Source organism: Nicotiana tabacum, chromosome 19, assembly GCF_000715075.1.
Source record: "Nicotiana tabacum cultivar K326 chromosome 19, ASM71507v2, whole genome shotgun sequence".
NCBI lineage: Eukaryota > Viridiplantae > Streptophyta > Magnoliopsida > Solanales > Solanaceae > Nicotiana > Nicotiana tabacum.
Window position 1 is genome coordinate 99,316,689 of NC_134098.1, and position 23,698 is coordinate 99,340,386.

The 23,698-nt window shown below is 37.5% G+C and overlaps 2 protein-coding genes across 2 annotated transcripts; both read right to left on the bottom strand.

Annotated features, from left to right (window-relative positions):
- Positions 1-685: 685 nt before the first annotated feature.
- LOC107774177 (putative pectin methyltransferase QUA3) lies at positions 686-11,998 on the bottom strand. Its single transcript, XM_075238251.1, has 8 exons — positions 11,403-11,998; positions 11,106-11,324; positions 9,522-9,725; positions 9,228-9,438; positions 8,879-9,140; positions 8,331-8,705; positions 7,937-8,032; positions 686-1,355 (listed from the first exon to the last, which is right to left on the bottom strand). The coding sequence occupies exons 1-8, from the start codon at positions 11,610-11,612 to the stop codon at positions 1,133-1,135; spliced, it is 1,800 nt and encodes a 599-aa protein (XP_075094352.1). The 5' UTR covers positions 11,613-11,998; the 3' UTR covers positions 686-1,132.
- A 672-nt stretch (positions 11,999-12,670) lies between these two features.
- On the bottom strand, positions 12,671-18,306 carry LOC107774179 (COP9 signalosome complex subunit 1). Its single transcript, XM_016593656.2, has 6 exons — positions 17,815-18,306; positions 15,194-15,514; positions 14,690-14,806; positions 14,502-14,587; positions 13,273-13,507; positions 12,671-13,167 (listed from the first exon to the last, which is right to left on the bottom strand). Exons 1-6 carry the CDS (start codon positions 18,199-18,201, stop codon positions 12,991-12,993), a joined length of 1,323 nt encoding a protein of 440 aa, XP_016449142.1. The 5' UTR covers positions 18,202-18,306; the 3' UTR covers positions 12,671-12,990.
- Between the last annotated feature and the right edge of the window lie 5,392 nt (positions 18,307-23,698).

The window sequence follows — 23,698 nt, forward strand, 5'->3', positions numbered from 1 at the left end:
GTGTTAATTAATAAAATACCTTACTTATGAGGGAAGGAAAAACCCAGTGATAGAACACACTGATGTTCGAGGTTTAACACCATGAACTAATATAGCAGAATAGGGACAAACATACTGAGAACTCTTCCAAAATGACTACCTTAAAACGTTAGGTTTACGGAGGAATGTCAGAATGAAACAACAACAACAACAACAACCCAGTAAAATCCCACTAATGGGGTATGGGGAGGGTAGTGTGTACGCAGACCTTACCCCTACCCCGAAGGAGTAGAGAGGTTGTTTCCGAAAGACCCTCGGCTCAAATGTCAGAATGAAAATAATCTGGAAATGTATGTAAGTACACATGCAAGGGAAAACGCTGAATGTGATGTAAAAGGAAAAAACAAAACGAAAACAGGAAATGAAAGGATTGAACATAGTCAAGCGAAAAATGAGAAGCCAATTTCATGGCCCAAAAATTTCTGGAAGTATGATACAGCAGCGAGTACATAACATGAACACCACGTCCGCATGTCTGGTATACAAAAATAGCTGGTCTTATTCGAAAATATTAAACAAGCTCCATATGCCTCGGAAAATATCCTCCTTGAAGTTTAACTATTATGTTCAAACTGATTCATGCTTTGGGGCTTGAGCTAAGCGAATCAATGCACAGGCAAGCAAATCCCACAACAAAAAATAATAATAATTCAAAATCATTTCATCATTTAACTGAATCTAATATAAGTGCTCGTAACAGTATGCTATAAATTTTTTTACAGTTTTCTCCCATCTTTGTACAACAACAACAAACCCAGTATGTTCCCACCAGGTGGGGTCTGGGGAGGGTAATCTGTACGCAAACCTTACCCTACCTTAAAGGTAGAGAGGCTTGTTTCCAATAGACCCTCGGCTCAGGAAGGTAATAATAAGAAGTGGATAGCAAGAAAGGAAGAAAGAGGGAAGAGAAAAGAAGAGAGGCTTCTCCCATCTTTGTACGCTTCCAATTAATTCTACATAAGCTAGATCGAAAGAAGAGATGGAGCAAAAAGTAGACTACTTGCATAACTTGAAACATGCCAATTGGCCATAGTAATGAGACAATAAGGGAAAAAAGGAGATATACCTAAAAGTACAAAAACAAAAGGATCAATCAGTGGGATGCAGAAGGTAGTTTCCAAAAATTCTTGGTGGCTACCAGGATTTTCTCCCTCCCATGTGATTCAGGTTCTTTCTCATGAATACTTGCCGTCCATCTTACAGCAGGAGCAATTCGTTCTACTTTGTCTATCACTTCAGGAGAGTCCCGAACTATAACAGTTCCTTCAGGCCGAAGCATTCTATCAATTTCTACCATCAAATCCACAAGGCTACACCTGAAAGAATGTACAAATGGTTCAGTCATTATACATCAGGATTCAGGAAGGATTGGTCCAATATTTTTTTTTCGAAAAGGTTAAGGTTTATTAACTGAATACCAAGATGGTACCAGAAAGAGTACAAAACTGCTGGGAATATCCATGCAGTTAATTACAACATTTTCTAAGTAACTCCATAAAATCCATGTAATGATCAATATTATCTACCAAACTACTATTACACCAAAGAAATGGATTGTGCAGACACTTATTTTTTATTCTAGAAATATGATCTTTCTGCCCATCAAAGCAAGCTCTATTCCTCTCTAGCCAAATAGTCCAGAATATCCAGAGGTATGGTTCTCCAAATCTGTTTAAGTGCTTTATGTGTCTTCTGATGCTGCCAACCATTCAAAAGGTTCCTGACATTCTGAGGTATGGTCCAAAAAATCCCACATAAATTGAAAAAAAGCTACAACACTGTTTAGCATATCTACAATGCAAGAAAAGGTGATTAATAGTCTCCAGTTCTTCTTCACATAAATAACATTTGCTACACAGAACAAAGCCTCTCTTCTGAAGATTATTTTGAGTAAGGCAAGCTTCCCAAGCTGCAATCCAACCAAAACATGCAACCTTTACAGGAGCTTTGTTCCTCCAAATCACTTTCCAAGGCCAATTAGGTTCCCAGTGACTTGCATTTTTTCTTAACAAATTATAACAGCTTTTGACTGAGAACTTTCTGTCTTTACTAGCATTCCACAATAATGAATCCTTCTTACTATGATCAATGTGGGTAGAACTCAACTGAGAAAGCATCTGACAGAAATTTTCTATCTCCCAATCATTTAAATTCCTTCTGAAATACATCTGCCAACCAGAATCTAAGAAGAAATCAGCCACCACTCCATCCTTATTGTTACAGCAGTTAAATAAAACAGGAAATTTATCTCTCAAACATTCCTCACCATTCCATAAGTCACTCCAAAATTTTATCTTTCTTCCATTCCCCACCTCCAAGCTAGTAAACCGCTTGAACTCCTCCCATAATTTGCAAACCTCTTTCCAAATTCCCACTCTAGTATACACGCTACTGAAGGGGGGATTCCATCCTTGACGACTACCATAAATAGATCAAACTATTTTAACCCAAGGTGCTTCTTCGTCACTATGAAATCTCCACAACCATTTGAACAACATACTCTTATTATGAAGTCTCAAGTTCTTGACACCTAGGCCTCCTGCTCTTTTATCTCTAAGAACTGTATGCCAATTGACTTGCTCTAATGGTAAGCACCCTCCACTTCCAACCAAGAGGTTGTGAGTTCGAGTCACCCCAAGAGCAAGGTGGGGAGTTCTTGGAGGAAGGGAGCCGAGGGTCTATTGGAAACAGGCTCTCTACCCCAGGGTAGGGATAAGGTCTGCGTACACACTACCCTCCCCAGACCCCACTAGTGGATTATACTAGGTTGTTATTGTTATTGTTGTATTTCCATCCCATAGAAACTTATTCCTCATGGAGTTCAATTTCTTTTCAATTGCAGCAGGCATAGAAAACAAAGCCATTGACCCTTGTGGTCCGGCCCTTCCCCGAACCCCGCGCATAGCGGAAGCTTAGTACACCGGGCTGCCCTTAAGTAGGAGGGTATCCCATCCAAGACACTGTTTATCAGAGTTAGTCTGCCTCCAAATGATAGATATTGCTACTTCCATGGAGTCATTTTTTAAGCACATCTATCCAAAACACCTTGCCAAATACTTTGGTCATTTCTTCTCACCTCGAGGGGGAATCCTAGATAAACTGTAGGGAATTTATCCGTCTGGCAACCCAGAATATTTGCTAGTTCTTTTATGTTGTCATCAGCATTGAAGCTATAAATATTGCTCTTTCCCAGATTGACTTTCAGCCCAGAGACTGCTTCAAAAGCCAATAAGATTCCCCTGAGATATAGAAAATGTTCCTTTTCTGCCTCACAAAATAACAAAGTATCATCAGCATATAGTATGTGAGATAGCATCACATTTGCACCATTCCTTCTTCCAACATTAAGCCATTTGATCCAACCCGGCAGTTCAGCCTTCTTCAGTATGTTACTCAGCATCTCCATAACATTCGCCATTTGCCTCCAAAGTTCATCAGTTTCATGACGTTGATCAGGCATGACCAGTTAACATGATCATATGCCTTCTCAAGGTCAAGTTTACAGGCTACACCTCTCGTCTTCATTTTCATAAAGTGTTCCACGCTCTCATTTGCAATCAGGGCAGCATCTACTATTTGTCTACCTTTTATAAAGGCATTCTAATTGTGAGATATCAATTTGTCAATGCCATCTTCAACCTTTCAGCCAACAATTTAGCAAAAATCTTAAAAACACTGCCTAATAAACTAATAGGCCTGTAATCCTTCATTTCTACTGCTCCTTTCTTCTTTGGTATCAAGGCTATACAAGTAGAGTTCAAACTTCTAATGAAAGTACCTTTTTGATGGAAGTCAGTCACATTATTCCAAACATCCTCTTTTATGGTTCTCCAGCATTTTTGAAAAAAATACAGATTGAAACCATCTGGACCTGGGGCTTTGTCTCCATCAGCAGAATTGATGACTGATTCAACTTCTTCTAAAGTAAAAGGCCTCTCCAACCACTCCCTATCTTCCTCTGACAGCTTCTTCAAATCTTCTTCCCAACTAGGTCTCCAAGTTTCTTTCTTAGTAAATAGATTTTCATACAACTCCTGGATGTGCTGCTTTATGATCTTATTATCTTCCACAAGTTCACCTTCAATCATTATCTTGTCTATAGAATTGAACCTCTTGTGAACATTTGCTTGCTTATGGAAAACTTTTGTGTTTTTGTCACCCTGCTCAATCCATAAGCATCTAGACTTCTGTCTCCGGCTTATTTTAACCATATGTTGTATCAGACACGCCTATCAATGTTAAATATATCACAACATTGCATCTCTTTCTTTGGTATTATTCCAGTTCTGTTATCTATTTCAGGAATGAGAGGACGGGGGCAGAATATTCCTTATAAACAACTCTAACACTCAACGTAACTTGTAGAGAAATGCATGGTCAATTACAATCTTTAGATTGCACAGCGCATCTCTTATTAACTTCAACAATAACAACCCAATATAATCCCACTAGTGGGTTCTGGGGAGGGTAGTGTGTACGCAGACCTTACCCCTACCCTGGGGTAGAGACGTTTCTGATAGAACTCTCCACCTTGCTCTTGGGGTGACTAGAGCTCACAACCTCTTGGTTGGAAGTGGAGGGTGCTTGCCACTAGAGCAACTCACTCTTGTCTAAATGACCCTTAGGAATAAGAAGGCATTTCTATTCAACCTTTTTTAAGAAACTTCTATGCTACAAACTGAAAAGGTAATAAGTTTACTGCATCATTTCCATGCTGTATCATCTCTATGCAGATCAATTATATCTTAGATGCTAGGAGCAGCTTAAAATACTTATCTTTTTTTTTAATCAAGCAAATAAATTTCATTAATGATTGGGCAAAAACAAAAGTGCCCCAATACAAGATCAAGTAAATAAAATGTCAACCCTGATCAATAGATAGCATTATGTTCAACCTTGATTAGTTATTTGAGGACGAAAAGCTAACTACTATTAAGGTTGTTTGGAAGTCCAAAGGCACCATCAAAGAAGGATTTATCTTTAAGAAAGTAAATGGAGTGTATATTCCAATAGGAAAAGTGCTCTGCTCTTGAGTTGAAATTTGATCAAAGATATCACAAGTTTTTGGCTGTTAGTTTTACCAGGGAGACTACAACATCCATTGGTTGATGCCAGACATGGTCGATAATGAGCTATAATCCACAAGTTGAACTTAGATTAAGGTCATTTTCAAAATCTCATTAAGTGTAAACGGTAAAAGCATAATTACTCACTGTTATTACCAAGATGGCAAATGGTTGCTAAACTTTATGTCAAATGTTGATCCAGTAACACCAGAAATTCAATGTCTACATGCAAATAGCTATAAAGCTTCATTAGCACCTACGAGTATGACCTAGCGGTCAATGAAGCTTAGAATGGACCATGGGAGACTAGGGTCCAAATCCTAGTAGAGGCAAAAAAAATTAGGTGATTTCTTCCAATCTCTCTAAGCGTTGATGGACAAAAATACCAGATACCTATACTGGTGGGAGATAGCTAGTATCCAGTAGATTAGTCAAGGTGTGTCAAAGCTAACCCGGGCCCCACATTTTTAAAAAAAAACTATTATAGTTCATTAAAAACTGCAAATAGCTGTTGTATTATGTTGGTTCACCAGCTAAGATCATTTTTCTTTGGAATGAAAGTAAAAGCAGATTACTATTTTGTGGTGGTGTGTGTGAGGCCTTCAAGTCATATGATCATGATTTGAGGTAAGGAAAACATGAAAGTCTTGCAAATTTCAGTTCTATCATGCTGGGTGCTATGTCATCTACATAAAGTTCCCTTTTATTTGAAAATCTAAAAGTTCCAGATAAATCGATGCATGTGCATCTAAGCTGCCTTGAGAAAATAGCTAGGCTAACTGAATCCTTCTAAGTTCCTGGTGTTTATCTCCCTGATAATCTAAATTTTGACCTTTCATTGGGTGTTCTAATGTCCTTTTTTTTTGGTTATATGATGTAAGTAAAAAAACAATCATTTGCTCGCTCCTTTTATTTTGTTTCCTTAACGTTGAGTTTGTAATGGCTATAGTGTATCGATTATTTTATGGGAAGTGTAAAGTGGAGAAGAGGAGTACTTAATATTAAAAGTAGTAGTTAGGCAGTTAAAATAGTCTTTTATCTTTTGGATGTTTAAGATTATATATCAATTACTGTACTATATTGGGTTATTGGCAAGCCATAATAATTAGTGCTATCCATGTTTCAGTGCTTCAATTAGAGTATATCATCTTTTAGATGTATTTGTGTTGGATCTGAAGCTACTCTTATTTTACAAGTATATGCTCAGATGCACCAAGAAGATGCTGCTCTTACCTTCTTTAAACATGTAGGGAGGCAAGGAAATCCACAGACATATTCCATGCAGAGCTACACTTCTAATTCTCAAATTATCTATTATTTCTCTTTCCATAATGTCCTAAAGATACACAGGTATTCTATTCAACGTGTCTGAAGCCCCATTTTTATTGTCCTCTAGCATGTCAATGATTCTGAAGTCTTATGCTTTCTTGGGTTTCTACTTTCTGCACTTTTTACAATTGACCTACGCCTACTCCTCGATAATTTAAGCTTTCTTTCTTCACATGTTTTCTGTCTGCTAGCATTTCAAAGACTCCTAAATTTTCTTGGGTTTCTAAGCTATTACCGTTGACACCTCTCCGTCCATAATTTAATGCTGTATTTGTTTCAAAATCTCCAGCCGGAAGTTGTAGCAGGAACTATAATCAAAATATTGATATTCAAGTCTTCAAGGTTTACTGATCTTTCATAATTAAAAAATTCTTTTGGAACCAAGTCGGGGACCAGCATAGGTGGTGGAAGCATCAGCATAGGTGGAAGCATAGGCAAAGAAGGAGTTCTCCTTGGAGCCAGAAGGAGGTTGCAGTGTAGGTGACCACCAAACTTTGAGCAAGGTTTTGGTGTTCCCGGAATTGGGGGAAATTTTCTGTTTTGTTCCTTTTCATATTTACCTTAATTGGATAGAAAAAAATCGGAAAGATTGTAAGTGTTGAACATGTGGCATTTAAGTAAGGACTCAAATACAATTTTTTACTGTTCACGCGCTTGACTTTTTTGTTTCCCAAGGGCATGGCACATGTCGTTTTAGGGAGGTAATCGTTCCACTTTTTACAAGTAGTGGCGTCAAAAAGGATGCCCATGAAGAGAGGGCGTGTAAGAGGGAATTTGTTGATAAAGGGTGCGTAATAGGGATTTACATGCAAGTTTGTGGTAAAATGTGTATTAAGCCTATATTTAACAGTACAAGTATAATGGTATTGTTCCAGCACCAGGGTTTAAATTTCGCTAGAGGGAAAACATGATTTGTTTTATCTATATAAGCAATGGTGGACAAAGTTACTCAGTACATGTGTTGTGCTGTGGGAGGTAGCTGATATTCGGTGGATTAGTCGAGGTGCACGCAAGCTAGCCCAGACACAATCAAATAAATAAATAAGTACAGTGGTATCCACACATATGATGGTCTTACCTTTAGATCTTAAATATTGTCACCATGGATATCCAATATATTAAAATTTACTAGATGAGATTAATCACATATAGCCGAAAATATATACAAATATGTGCCATTTGCAACGAAATATCATGAATAATTGACATGGACACATTGTATGGTGAAAAACTTGACGAAACTAACTGCTTGGACTAACATAGTTTTTGTATCTCTTAAAATTACCCATAACTCAAATATCACATAAGAATGGTTTCTATCAACTATTATAGTCCAACGTACTTCATTTTGTTAATTAAAAAAGCTGCCTTTTCTAAAAATAGGTGAGAACTCTCATATACAAGTCCAGAATTGCTAACTCAGGGAACATCATGTTGGAAATATCTAATTATGGACAACCAGAGATAGAGAGCATCGAAGAATTGAGAAAGGTTAAACGTACCTGGTCTTTCCAGAAAGAGGATCCTTTATAAGAGATTCTATGGCTCCCACATGAATCAAATCATATGTCCGAGGGTACGTTGAGAAAGGCTCACACCTGTAACACGAGGGGTAAATGGAGTTTATTAGTTGAAGTGAATAATCCATCTGTCCATTTTCCCATGACTCTCTAAGTTCTCGGATTTGCAAACCATTAGTTGATAACTCTTGTTGTGAGGAAAGAAACTTCCAGACATAGAGATTAAAGAAAGAGAAAAAGATTTGACAAAACTCACTGTCTAGCAGGTGGGTTTAAGAAAAAAAGAAAAGAAAAAAAAGAGATAATGATCCAGAGTCCAGCTAACTATTTGTATACACTTTTAAGGATGACCATCAAACAGAAATTCTTGACCTACCAGTCATGATAAACTCCAATAAGGCCTCTGTCAAAAATCACATCAAGTGTTAAAGGCTTATGTGCTGGAACAACATTCATCACCCAGATTGGATCTGATGATAACGCTGCAGCAAATCCTCCGAAAAATGCATTCATGTCCATGACATTGCGAACTGATGAAGTTCCTAGTTTCAAGTTCAGTGAACTCTTATAGAATGCAACTCTGCGTGCCCATCTTCTTGAGTCGGCTTCAAACACATCCATTCCATTTTTAGTAACAATTGCCCTAGCTGGAGCTTTTGCCAGCCTCGCTGGCCATTTTGGAATTTTCCCAATGGCATATTCTCCTTTGACAGATAAAGTCCTACTCACACATTTTTTCAACTTGAAGTACCTGCACATTAATTTGAGATACAAAAGTAGAGCTAGTTATTTAAAATGCTTCCACCAACAGTATGTTTGACAAGGTAAAAGCAGCAAAAGCTTGTTGGAGATTATAGCAAAGATGTAACTGAAGAACATGGAAGGAGAAACAAAAAAGAATAAAGAAATGCACGAATGAATCACCATGCAGCACTTGGATCATCCGTGTTATCACACAGTTCAAGCCCAAATTCATTTTGATTAGGAAGACATGAATCTCCAAGAGGCTTTTTCCAGATGACAGTGTTTCCATCTACAACAATCAGCTCATAGCACAACGATCTGGCCACTGTTTGGAGATCCCCCCACTCCTTATCTTGCTTGGGCCACTGAACAGGAGGACCAGAAATGACAAGGTAGCCGCCGGGACGGAGTAACCTGTCAACTTCGATGAAGTATGTTGCATCTGCATGGCGACAATTCTTCTGTCAGGGTTTCAGACAGCAGGTATATAAAGCATACTGACAATGACCATCGAACTCAGAAAACTCACTATATGCAGTAAAAGGAATCAAACACCGTGAGCAATGAACCAAATCAAACGAGAAGGCAGGAAAAGGAAGCCTGCGTGTCCCAAGCATGGCAACAAATGCAGGTATTCCTCGTTCCAAGGCAAACTGTATTTGTGATTTATGTGAATCTCTTGGAGCAAAAGAGAGCGTCAACATGTCTTCAGCAAGTAGGTAGCCACCAAAACTGGCAACCTGCAGCAGGAACGAATGTTATAGTCTCAGATACCCAAGAACATTACTACAGATTATTAAGAAACCGAGCAAGAACATCCTACCCCACATCCCATATCAAGGGCAGTCCTCAAAACTCCACCAGCAATTGGAATGTACTGTTTAAGCTTCTCGATATACTGCTCTGCCCCATCAGGAAACATAGTTCCACCACCAGGGAAGATAAAATACGGCCCTTCCTTTTTCATCCATCCTTGGTGCCCTTTCCTGTCAGCTATTTTATTGTAGGGCATATTCTCATGCCATATCTGGGAAGAAAGGAAAGGATTATTGTGACCATGATTGCAATAATTAAGCACTCTAAAAGACAAAAGAAGTGAAAAATGCAATCTTCAATGAATAGGGTGCAAGTTATCAAGAACTGCCACCAAAGAGGCCCACAATTACAGATGTAATGCAACAATTTAAGCCGAATCTACAAGAAAAGAAGAACTAAATTCTTTTAACAAATTGAGAGGCTGGATTACTAAGTTCATTGCCACCAAAAGAGGCCCAAGATTAGGGAAAAGCCATCCATCTAATGAAACTACAACAAGCAGCACTATGAGTATTCGATCAAGATCATACATAAGGTACAAACAACAACAACAACCCAGTGGAATCCCACAAGTGGGGTCTGGGGAGGCTAATGTGTACGCAGGACCTAACCCCTACCTTGGAGAGGTAGAGAGACTGTTTCCGAAAGACCCTCGGCTCGAGAGGAAGAATAGGAACAAGTAAATAATAACAAGGCCAAGAAAAAGATACCAGCAATGTATGAGCCGGGAAAAACGCAAAAGGAAGAAAACAAGAGCAATATCAAAAGCAATAGCAAGAAGTAGTAACACGACAGAGTACTAGAAAAACGAAGCGGAAGATAGCACTAAAAAAACGTAGTACTAGCACTCTAAGAATCGAAGACAATGAACTAGTCAGCCAGCCCTAATAAACCTGGGACAGATAAGAAAAACACACTACGGCCTATTACCCTTCTACCTTAATCTTCGACCTCCATATACTCCTATCAAGGGCCATGTCCTCGCTAAGCTGAAGTCGTGCCATGTCCTGCTTGATCACCTCTCCCCAATACTTTTTAGGCCGCCCTCTACCTCTTCTCCTACCTGCCAGAGCCAGCCGTTCACACCTCCTCATTGGGGCATCTGGGCTTCTCCTTTTCATATGCCCGAACCATCTAAGCCTCGCTTCATGCATCTTATTCTCGGTGATAAGGTACTGATGAGACTAAATCAGAAGGCAATTTAAATGCTGTTCCATGCAGCTAAATCCAGCTCACCTCGACTGAAACAAACCAATCTTGTAATATCACAACTCACTCAGAATGTTGCACACCTAACATAAATAAATAAAAGTGTCTTCTGTAATAGCTTAAACTTTTAGATAAGCAATTCACCCATTTCAACATGGCATCAGAACAAGAAGAGGTCTTAGGTTCGATTCTCACAGCCATCCATCCATCAACAAAAATTAGACTCAACAGTAGCGCCACGTGTTGAAATCTAAAAAAATAAATAAAAAGTCTTTCTTCTACTAACAGTCTCAAGACATTTCAAAACAAGCTTCTTGGCTTCAGGGGATTGATTAGCTTCAGATCAATTATAACTAGTAAAAATTTAACCTTTAGTATTTACCTTGTGCAAACTGTCAGGCCAGTGAACAGAAACGCGGTAACCTTGTGGGGGTGGAATCAAACAAAGAGGGGTGTCCTTAGGCAAAGGGCAATGCCTTTCCCTATAATAATTCATCTCTCTACTCAACTGGCTATTTAATCTTGGATCCTCACAAGGCATATGATCCACATAGTCTGCTGGACATGCATCAATACCTGTAGTCTGCCTCCCTGACTCCACCTATTAATTATCCCACAAATTATTAAAACGGATCTAATCCAAACGAACTAAAAGTATTAGTATTATCAGAAATTGTACCTGTGAGACAAGGCGACTGCGCTGACGTGGATCCCCAGAAGCAGAACGAAGCAGAGACTGGCGCCCTGAAGCAGCCAAGGAATCACCCAAAGGGGTACACAAAAGAAGGAAGAAAATTAACACTGCTGCAAAGAAAGCTGCTGATACTAAATCAAGAAGACGCCACTGTCGAACATTTCGCTTTGACGATGGTAGATTCAAGTGACCCATTTTCACTAGTAGCAGTTAATAATAGAAACCTCAAGATCCAACCGCGCACACACTGACACACACAGAAATTTATGCATGCGAGATGGAAATTCGAAGATCTGAAGCATATGTTGAAGTAGATTTGTACTGTTTTTTGAAGTGAGTGTTGTGGCTTAAAGGAGCTCGCGGAGAGAGAGAGAGAGAGAGAGAGGATATTTTTATTCTTTTAAAATTCAGCCATTTTTAAGGAGGACTAAAGAGTTAGTATGGAGATCTATGCCAAGGCATTTTTCTTGGTATGTTACATTTTCCTCCCCCATAATATGTCGGTAATTGTATGTTAACTCTTCTTTAGTTTTTACTTCTGAGAATTGTATTAGTTACTAGTACTTGCTAACACTTCCATTGCTATTACACATTTTTCTTCTTAACAAATAAAGAGAAAGTGATGGGAAAATGGAAAAACGACTCTTTGAACTTGGCTATTTATGTGGTGAGTGCTAGAACTTAAAATCAAACTAACATCTCAGCATAAACTTTAGTATTTTTATTGCATGGTTAGAAATTGCTCAACATAAAAAATTAGTAAGATTCTATGAAAATTTGAGAGTAAGTTTTTGAAGGATGAATTCGTTCAACTTCACGCCATACAAAATAAGTAGTAACTTTTTTTATAAAATGAGTGATCACCAAAGTTCACTTGGCGCGACCCTTTTGATGCCAAGTCATAATTCAGAAAGATGCTACATAATTTGATGAATAAACAAAGCTGGGTCCAGAATCCAGATAAATTTCCCAGCACAGCCGCCACTACCAGGCTGATGAACTGTCGGTGGTTATTACTTTTATCATTTGTGATTGGTCTTAGTTGCTTTAAGTCGGACTAGCTAGCCTAACGGATCTCTCATCAAAGAAAAAGACATGTAAAACCAACAAAGGGAGGCAATATTGAAGCAAAACGCACTCATCAAAGTCTCAGCAGGTAAACCTCAAACCCTAACTCCAACCAACCCAAACAGATTAAACTCCAAGATTAATGACCATTTATAAGTCATTGATGAATACGCCAGCACAGATCCTAGATGGAATGTTGTATCTTAAATATTAAAGGGAACGAAAAGAACAAGGTAGTAAATGGGTTAGCATTCACTGATGATGACACAATCACCAAGAAAGGTTGCAGGAAGTAGATCAGGCAAAAATATATACTTTTCCAGCATCTGGTAAATCTATAATATGAACAGCAATCCACTATTATCCTGAAAAACTTCTCGATCCCCAAAAGATATGGCTTTCTCCGAGACTCAATCCAACCTCTTTCGAAAACGGTCAACTTCATGCAACAGACCTAACTTCATATTAAGGCAAACAAAACTGCTATCGTCCTCCTTATTCGTTTTCAATGTTTCCTTGAGGCTCTAAGGATGTGCTCATGCTTGAGAAGGTTTGCTCTCAAAAGCATTGATCTGACATCCCGGTCGAATTCCCTGCCTGTCTGCAGCACCTTCTGGAAGGTTGCATTTCTCTGATCAGCATGCCGTGCATATAAAATTTTGTTGTGCGAGTCAATTCGAGCCTGCAGAATAGTAACAATCATGATCTATACACTAAATTGACTAAACAATAACAAGGCTTTCCACACAGAAGATGGGCACAAAAGTACATGTTACTAGTCCATCACCTGTATTTGGTTGTCAGTGATCAGAGCTTCAAGTTCCTTCTCCAAACCTGCAACGCTCGTCTTGAAAGCATTGCCCATCATATTCAAATCAACCGAGACAAATGGGTGGGTATACTGGATTAAAGCTTTGTTACGGATTTGATCATACAGCGTCTCAACATGGTCATGCAAATGGATGTCAAGCAACAGATTTGCTTTAAGATTTCCTAGATACTCCAGACAAGAAGCATAGTGACTGCATCATAGATAAAAATGAAGTATATTAGGGGAAAGGCTCTGGAAAAATCAATTTCAGGACACAACAACTCCAGACATCGGCAGTTCATTCGATTTTAAATTCATACAAGAAGCATAGTGACTGCATCATAGATAAAAATGAAGTATATTAGGGGAAAGGCTCTGGAAAAATCAATTTCAGGACACAACAACTCCAGACATCGGCAGTTCATTCGATTTTAAATTCATACAATCATTTAGTTTGAAACGAGATAACAGTTCGAAGGTAAGGAAAAGAGAATCTTATCAAATTATTCACACGAAATGTTCAGATAGGCAGGATAAATCCTCCACATCTCTTCTAGGATATAATCCATTCTCCTGAGTGCTATCCTTCATTTTTTTCCCATTAATCCAAGGGTAATAAATGGAAAAGCAAGTATAGCTGCCACATCCATGGTATATACAACAATAACTACGCCTCAAACCCAAATTAATCATCGACATCCATTCCAACCATTTGGGCTTGTTTCATTCCATTAGTTCATAATTTGTCATGTAGAGAAAATTTGGATTTCATTTACATGTCATAAAAAAAAGGTTGAACGGGGGTAATACACTTTTCTTTCTTTAGTTCAAACATTTCCAGTTTTGTTTATCCTAAGCAAAGAAATCTTATTGAAGGTGATCAAAGAATAGGTACAACCGTCTCAGTGCTCACTTAAACATTTATCCTTCCATCCACAGTAGAAACATGACCAGACAATAGTGGAAAAGGTCAAGTTGCTGATTTCATGCATAAAATATCTGGGGATTGAACTTGAAAAAGGATAAACAGGACCATTGGGTAGCTCTAATTAAAAATTCCATATGGAACTCATCAGCCAATACAAATACATTGAAAGGCATTTTCTAACAAACATATCAGACAGATGGCAGACATGACTAATGATGTCTAACCCACTGACACCTTCCTGCAAAATAAATCTAAATCATAATACATTCCAAGTTACCTTGTGTAGAAATCATGAATGAGTTCCCTTATCTCAGGTACCAGCTCCAAGAAATTCCTGAAGTTAATATTGTCAATAACTTTGCTCTGCCAAACAAAATCATCTGAATCAGCAAGTTGCATCGTAATTATATCATGCAGCTTCAACAACAAAATCACTAAAGAACAAAAAGAAAATTGTATTATTGCCTTCAGCTCTGCTCGGTCAAAACTTGCAAGTGCACAAAGTCCACCATAAGTAGCAACATCTTGGGGTGCAATAACTTCAGTGTAGTTGTTACCTAATTCTGGACCAACTTCCAGGAACTGCAACGACCCAGTGAAATGTCAAATAAGTAAATGAAACCAAAGGATCTATAAATCCTTCTGTGGTGCCAGTTCAATCTAGTAACAAGAACCGAATAACAAACACATGGTAATATGCTATTAACTGCAACTGAAAATAAAAAAATAGAAGGCAGCTGAGCATAAGTTACTCAATTGACATTAACAATTTTAAAAAAATTTCCTCAATTGACATTTACCAAATGAAAAACTTAGTTGAGGAAGCTCTATGCACATTATCTTGATTGATGACGGTAAAGGCACTTACTACCAATTCAAGACTGAGCTACAACTTGGAGTAGGCCTAAGTGAGAGAAGACTATCTTCTTCTTTTTTATGAAGCCTAAGTGAGAAAAGACTATCACAAACCTTCCGAGCAGCAAGCTTATACTTCTTTGCCTCCAAGTTAGCCAACCCAGCAGCACAACGAAGTTTTGCAACTGTAAGACTTTCCAGAGCATCTTGGCTCTGCTCCGCCTTGCTAACATAGCTTGCAACGTGTGTGAACTGGCCCATTTCGATGCTGACCAGAATTGCATTCAAACACATATGAATTATGTGCTTTGCAGTCGTGCAATAATCACGTGTACGAACATAATTCTTAAATGCCTCTCCAAGCTGTCCATGTGCATAGTAGAAATCTCCAAAATCATTGTATCCCATCCTAATGCTCTCTTTGATCAGATTTGTCTACACAGAAGAAGAGAGAGGGAGGGAGGTTACATGAGTTCCACTTAAGCAACAAAATTTGATATATATAAAGTCAACAACAACAACAACAACAACCCAGTATAATCCCACTAGTGGGGTCTGGGGAGGGTAGTGTGTACGCAGACCTTACCCCTACCATGAGGTAGAGAGGCTGTTTCCAATAGACCCTCGGCATCCTTCCCTCCAAGAACTCCCCACCTTGCTCTTGGGGTCACTCGAACTCACAACCTCTTGGTTGGAAGTGGACTTTATATATAAAGTCAAACAAAGTGAAATAAAATAATTGCAATGATACAGTTAAAAAAAGAAATTCTAATGGAAAGGTGCAATGGTGTGCCAAAATGAAGAGAAAAGTAGTAATGCATGGCCGAATGGAAGTAAAGCATGCCCAATAAGAAGGAATTCTTATGTGTCAAGTTATCTCAGGAAATATGTCAATATGATAATAGTATGCCAGATCAATAATATGTCAACTTTTGAAACAGTTATGAGTTAAAGGGGATATAGTAGTAAGAGAAATGAATAGAATGCGAGACTGTTCCATAAGTTGTGAGATCGAAGTAGAAGGCATTAAGACATCTCTTTTGTTTCACTAGTATTTTTGGTGAAAGCAGAAAATACCATCTTGTATTGATGGTTCAAACATGGTGGAAGATGATGGATGCATCAAGAAGAGTAACATGCAGTCATGCATGTCTTGTACCCTTTTTTTTAATGACTTGGTGTTTATTGATGAAAATATAATTTGACATATCAAAAGAAAAAAAGCAATTGGCCTGATCTAATAAAATCTGAGACAAGCTCACTTTGCAGTAAAAAGAGGCGTAATCTGTGTTTTCATAAAAAAGGTAAAAGCAGAAAGAGAATTCTTCAAAAATTACTTTTGATTATCCCAAATCCATCTCACTCAAGAACTTCCAACCATATTGATCAATCTGAAACCAACTTTGCTAGAACCTTTGACTATTCACTTTATTTTCCCTTCGAGGAAATTTATGGTGAGTGTATAGGTTACAAAACCCAGCAGTATCAAAATGAACCCAACAGCGCCATCAGGTACAAAAGCTGGTCAGACATGAAGTTTCTAATAAGATGCAGGGCATAACACAATGAGGGTACAAGTTTCTAATAAGATGCAGGGCATAACACAATGAGGGTACAAGTTTCTAATAAGATGCAGGGCATAACACAATGAGGATACAAGTTTACAAACTTACAAAAACAAGTCTTTTTTATTGTCTATGCACAAAATACAATGCATGTATATGTATTCATATTCCAAGGATAGATCAATCTGAAACCAACTTTGCTAGAACCTTTGACTATTCACTCTATTTTCCCTTCGAGGAATTTATGGTGAGTGTATAGGTTACAAAACCCAGCAGCGGAATTTATGGTGAGTGTATAGGTTACAAAACCCAGCAGCATAAAAATGAACCCAACAGCGCCATCAGGTACAAAAGCTGGTCAGACATGAAGTTTCTAATAAGATGCAGGGCATAACACAATGAGGATACAAGTTTACAAACTTATAAAAACAAGTCTTTTTTATTGTCTATGCACAAAATACAATGCATGTATATGTATTCTTATTCCAAGGATAGATCTCCTTAACCCCTCCCTTATTTTTAACTTTTACTCCTCTTCTTCTGTCAATTTGCCAAGCAGGTATCAAACCAGTATCTACTGGGAATTAAAATGTTTCATAAGGATCCAACAGCCTTCTAAAGTTTCCATACTTCTCAAAGAATAATTACTAACCATCATGGTTTCCTTTTTTATTTCTTGGTAATGAATTGGACATGATTTCCTCATTTTTTTGTTATAAGTCAAAATTTCATTAACACAAATCAGAGTCAAAATTCTGTGCATTACACATGGTTGCTTACAAGGAACTATTACTAAGATATTTAGAAAGCCTCCCCGAGTAGCCAATGTATCATGATGAAAAAAATTAGCTCAACAAGCTTACACCTTCTGTATCCTATCAATTGCTCATTACTAACGCTAAACCAAATGGATCTACCCCATAAATTTACCTTGATTAAGAAAACAAATAAAATTCAAAACACGCATTAGCCGCCACTTCTCTAGTTCCCTCCGACCTCCCTCCTGAAATTCAAACTATGTAACCGGTATATTTTCACTATCCTAATATGATGAGAGCAGCAACTTATATTACTTTTCAAGTTGTTTACGAATATCTAAATTTAAATTGAAAAAATTATGCGATCTAATCAGGTTTATAGAGAATAAAGACTTTGTTCAAAGAAAGATACCCTATAAGCGTTGAGTTCGTTCTCAAGCTTCTCCTTCCTCAGCTCAGCCCGACGATCCACAGCGTCGGACCAAGCAGGGTCCGTCCCATAATTAGGGCCTAAACGTCCATCAATCTTCTGTATAACCTCACGGAACAATTGCGTGTTCTCCCCTTTCTTAATCTCGTCATAGGCCATTCTCAAAGCCTCCACTTGCATTGAAGCATTTCCACATCGATCAGCTATGAAGAGAAGCCTCATAATTTTTGTTCGGCCGCTGTATAAGGCGGCGTACAACTCAATATCCAGCTGCTCGCCGCTGATAATCGGCCGGTGACGCTGCGAGTTCTCATCGCCGTTGGCGTAGATCTCGTCAGCTATTTGCCCTAAATCCTCGTCGGGTTCCATCGGAGATAATTTCTTGAACGTTCGATCGGAGCTAGGGTTTTTACTCTCTCTCTCTCTCTTCTTCTCACCACTTCGAGGAGCGACACTGAAAAAAAACTTAAACTGACGTGTGACGTTCACTATTTTTCCATTTTTGTTTGAGGAATTATTGGGCCTTTAAGCCCATGTCGTGGCACACTTCGGGCTGTGTGCCTACTGTGGCCCAGTATGCATATCTGGTTTTTTTTTAGGAGAAAATTACGCGACACGTCAAATATTTACACTGTATTTATTATTTATAACTATATTTTCAGCAAATTTACCATTCATAACTATATTTGAATTTTATAAAAAATTCATGAAATAAGAGATTAATTGTTTTGAACTGAAATAAGAGAGCAACAAGCTCTCGTAGCTCAGTTGGTTAGAGCGCTCACTTAGTTAGTGGAGGTCTTGAGTTTGACTCTCAACAAGAATATTTTATTTTTTGTATTTATGTATTTCGCCTTAGTTGTATTCGTTGCGTGAACATATTGTATCATTTGTATACACCCTCGTATACAGTCGATACAAGTTGTATCCTTTGTATACACCCTTGTACAATTGCGCGAACGAATAAAATTGATACATGTGGTATTCGTTGCGCGATCGAATACAGTTGACACATAATGTATTCGTTGCACGTTTGAATACAAGTGATACAAGTTAGTAACAGTTGAATAGTAGTTACGAATGGTAATTAGACAAACTACAATTACTATACTTTAAACTATAGTGGTTTATGAAAATTCCTCTTTTTTCTATTTATTTTAAATTTCCAACAAGAGATTATATCAATAACATTTATGCATATATCACAAACAAGTTGGAGTAGACAATATGAATCCTCACAAACAATATTGGTCCAGTTAAACTTATCTCAAGCAAATACTATATAAAACAAAAAATAAAATTTAAAATAAAAAATTAGCCTCTAAACATGATTAGTTATTAAAAAATCTTCATTTTATTCTGAGGGAGGGATCAAGGACAATTAACAGCGGATAATATATTTTCTCTATAACAACTACTCCAATAGGTACAAACAAGCCTCTAGTAATATATGAGCCACATAAAGTTATATTCACCTTCATCACATTTGGCATCTCTCCCTATCTCCTATTTACTCTCATAATCCATATCGATAACGTTATATGTTAGAATTAGTATTTTAAAAGGTATTTTCACGGCGAGTCCGGGGGCGAGGCGCACCAAAAATGCCCCGAGGCGATGGTGTGGGGCAAAAGTCTCAAGAGGCGTACGTCCAGCAATTCGGGGAGTATGCCCGGGCGTTTGAGGAGCGATTTTATAGGGGATTTTTACCTTCCTATACACTATTTGAAACCTTATTACCCTCCCTACTCAAGTTTCAATTTAATTACATAGTCATATACAATTTACCAATTATATACAAATAAGTTTTAAATGAATATCCCTTTATATTAGGAATTCAATAAGGAATATCAGTTATTTCCTTATCCCTTTACACTTGCCCACACACTCTCTCTATGTCTCTCTCTTCGTCTCTCTCTCTTTCTCTCTCTCTCTCTCTCTCTCTCTCTCTCTCTCTCTCTCTCTCCGCCTCTCTACTCTCATTCTCTCTTTTTCTCCCCAATTTTTCTTCATTTGGTGTTCTCTGTTTTTTATGCTTTCTTGTTGTATATATGTAACGACCTAGCCGGTCGTTTTGAGAATTTTAGCCTCGTTCCCCCACTTACTACTCATTTTGTACTTTATAGCTGTTATATGACTTGTCGGGGTGGTCAGTTCGGGTCCGGTGATGTTTCATAATGAATTGAGACACTTAATCTCAAGGAGGAAAAACTTAAGTTGAAAATATTGACTGGATATTGACTTATATATAAACGATCCCGAAATAGAGTTTTGATGATTTCAATAGTTCCGTATGGTGATTTTGGACTTAGGAGCATGTCCAAAAAATTATTTGGAAGTTTGTAGTTAAATTAGGCTTGAAATGACTAAAATAGAAAATTAAGTTTGGAAGTTTGACTGGGGAGTTGACTTTTCGATATCGGGATCGAAATCCGATTCTAAAAATTTGAATAGGTATGTTATATCGTTTATGACTTGTGTGCAAAATTTGAGGTCAATCGGACTTGATTTGATAGGTTTCGGCATCGAATGTAGAAGTTGGAATTTCTTAGTTTCATTAGGCTTGAATTGTGGTATGATTCATGATTTTAGCGTTGTTTGATGTGATTTAAGGTTTCGACTAAGTTCATATGATGTTTTAGGACTTGTTGGTGTATTTGGTTGAGGTCCCAGGGGCCTCGGGTGAGTTTCGGATGATTAGCGGATCAATTTTGGACTTTGAACTCTGCTGGAATTTTTCTGATGCATTGTCTGGTTTCCTTCTACGCGATCGCGTGAGAAGGTTCGCGATCGCGTAGGTTTAGCTGGGTAGAAAAAAAAATTGTTCTACGCGATCGCGAGAATGGGGCTGCGATCGCGTAGCTTTGGACGCTAGTGCATCGCTAACACGTGAGGCGTGTCATGTTCGCGTAGAGGAAAATAAGGCAGCCGGGGGCCACACGCTTAATGCTCCGCGATCGCATAGAAGAAATGCCTGGACAGAGAGTTTAAGTTCTGAAAATGGGACTTCGTCCCATTTTTTATTTTTGACGAATTGAAGCTCGGGAAGAGGTAATTTTCGGGAGATTTATAAGAAAAATATCGGGCTAAGTGTTCTTAACTCAATTTTGGTTAAAGTATCCGAATTTATGGTAGTTTTTAACATTTAATTGGTGATTTAAGTTGGAAGATTTAGAAAACTCTCTTGGTTTAAATTGAAGATTTGAGGGTCAAAAATTATTGAAATTTAGTAATTTTGGTATGGTTGGATTCGTGGTTGAATGTGAGTTCATATTCTGTAACTTTGGTCGGGTTCCGAGGCATGGGCCCCACAGGCAATTTTTGAGTTAAATTTCAGATTTTGTTGGAAAATTAGTATTTTCATATGGAATTAATTTTTAATAAATTGTATTGATTAAATCGAATTAATTGTGATTAGATTTGAAGCTTTCGGAGGCCAATTCGCGAGGCAAAGGCATAGCGGAGTAAAGAATTTTACGGTTCAAGGTAAGTGACTTATCTAACCTTGCGTGAGGGAAACTTTTCTTAGGATTGGTATTGATATGATAATTGTGATGTGTTGAAAGTCGTGTACGCAAGGTGACGCGTGTGTACACGGCTAAATATGAATAACTCTGATTTTAAATTGTGCAGATCTATGTTACACATTAATTAAATTATTTTATCCAGTTATATTCATCATCATTGATCATTTTTTTATATTCTAAATTTGCCTGATATTTTTCCTGCTAATTGCTTTACTTGGTTAGTTGAGACTTTGTTTCTTTTATTCTGTGCTCATTATTTGAAAGTTGAATTTCTTAATTGAATTATTATTAATATAAAGTATTTGACATTAAAAATTTGGTATTGAGGCAATGTGTTAAATTTGTGAAATATTATTTTATTGAGTTATTCACTCCCGAATATTTTGTGAGATTTTGTATTCATTGTGATTGAGCCGTGAGCTCCTTATTATGGAAAATAATGTTGTCGTTGATTTGTTTTGGCAAGTTGAAATAGTTGGAAACTTGAAGTGCAAATTGTGATATATTGTGATATTGATACGCATGAGATGGTATAAGGCCTGGGTGTTGAAACGCATGCGGTGAGATAAGGGTGGCTTGATACGCGTGGCTAGTGGGTGAACTACTAGAAGTCATGCAGTGTGACAAGGGTGGCTAAAACGCGGGATGCTATTTTGGGAAAATGATTTCTTTAAAATTAAATGTGAAGGCTCCCGCGGTGATATAAGGATATGAAATATTGTGAATTTATTTATGATATGGGACTACGAGGCGGTACCTTGGGAGTGCCCTTGTTGATATTTCTATATGGCTGCACTTGCCTTTGGTTATTTTGTACTTTCATTGAACATGTAAATTATTATTATTATTATTATTATTATTATTATTATTATTATTATTATTATTATTATTATTATTATTATTATTATTATTATTATTATTATTATTATTATTATTATTATTATTATTATTATTATTATTATTATTATTATTATTATTATTATTATTATTATTATTATTATTATTATTATTATTATTATTATTATTATTATTATTATTATTATTATTATTATTATTATTATTATTATTATTATTATTATTATTATTATTATTATTATTATTATTATTATTATTATTATTATTATTATTATTATTATTATTATTATTATTATTATTATTATTATTATTATTATTATTATTATTATTATTATTATTATTATTATTATTATTATTATTATTATTATTATTATTATTATTATTATTATTATTATTATTATTACCGTTGTGGTGTACTCATACTACACTTCTGTATATTTTTGTGCAGATCTAGGTACTTCATACCAGACCAGGTATTAGTGAGCTAGACTGTACGTGGAGACTTCAAGGTATATCTGCCATCGTCTGCAGACCTCGGAGTCCCCCCCTCTATCACTATTATGTTGTTTTTCCTTATTCTCTTTAGACTCTTATGTATAGAGATACTTAGAATAAATTCTTAGAAGCTTGTGACTTATTTCTACCGGGTTTTGAGAGTTGTAACTATTTGAATCGCGGTTTGATTTATTTTTTATGTTAAGATTTGAGTTTAAGTTTTGTATTCCGCATAATTGATAGGCTTACCTAGTCTTACAGACTAGGTGACATCACGACATCCTACGGAGGGAAATTGGGGTCGTGACAAGTTGGTATCAGAGCTCTAGGTTCATAGGTGTTATGAGTCACAAGCAGGTTTAGTAGAGTCTCGTGGATCGGTACGGAGACGTCTGTACTTATATTCGGGAGGCTATGGAACTATTAGGAAAATGTTCACTTTTTGATTCCTTATCGTGCGCATTGTTGACTTCGAAATTCTAAACTCTTGTCTTTATATTCTCTCACATATGGTGAGGACACGCACAACTGGATCTGATGATCAAACACCCACGCCCCCTGTTGGAGCCACAAGAGGTCGGGGCCGGAGCAGGGGCCGAGCCAGAAGTCGAGAAAGATCACGTGGTGCAGTCAGAGCACCAACACGAGCTGTTGCAGCAGAACCACCAGTAGCTCCAGTTTGAAAGCAGGCACCTGAGACGCATGTTACTACTCCTGCACTTGAGGAGACTTTTGCCCAATTTTTGAGCATGTTTGGCACTCTAGCTCAGGCAGGGTTGATTCCACTTGCTCCTATCATATCTCAGGCCGGGGGAGGAGCACAAACTCCCGCCACCCATACCCCAGAGCCATATGATCAGGTTGACCATGCCTTAGAGGTTATACCAGTGCAGCCAGTTGTCCCAGTTCAGCCCGAGGTTAGGGCAGCAGTTTCGTAGGGGAACATCTCAGGCTCGAGAGGTATAAGAAGTACCACCCTCCTACCTTCA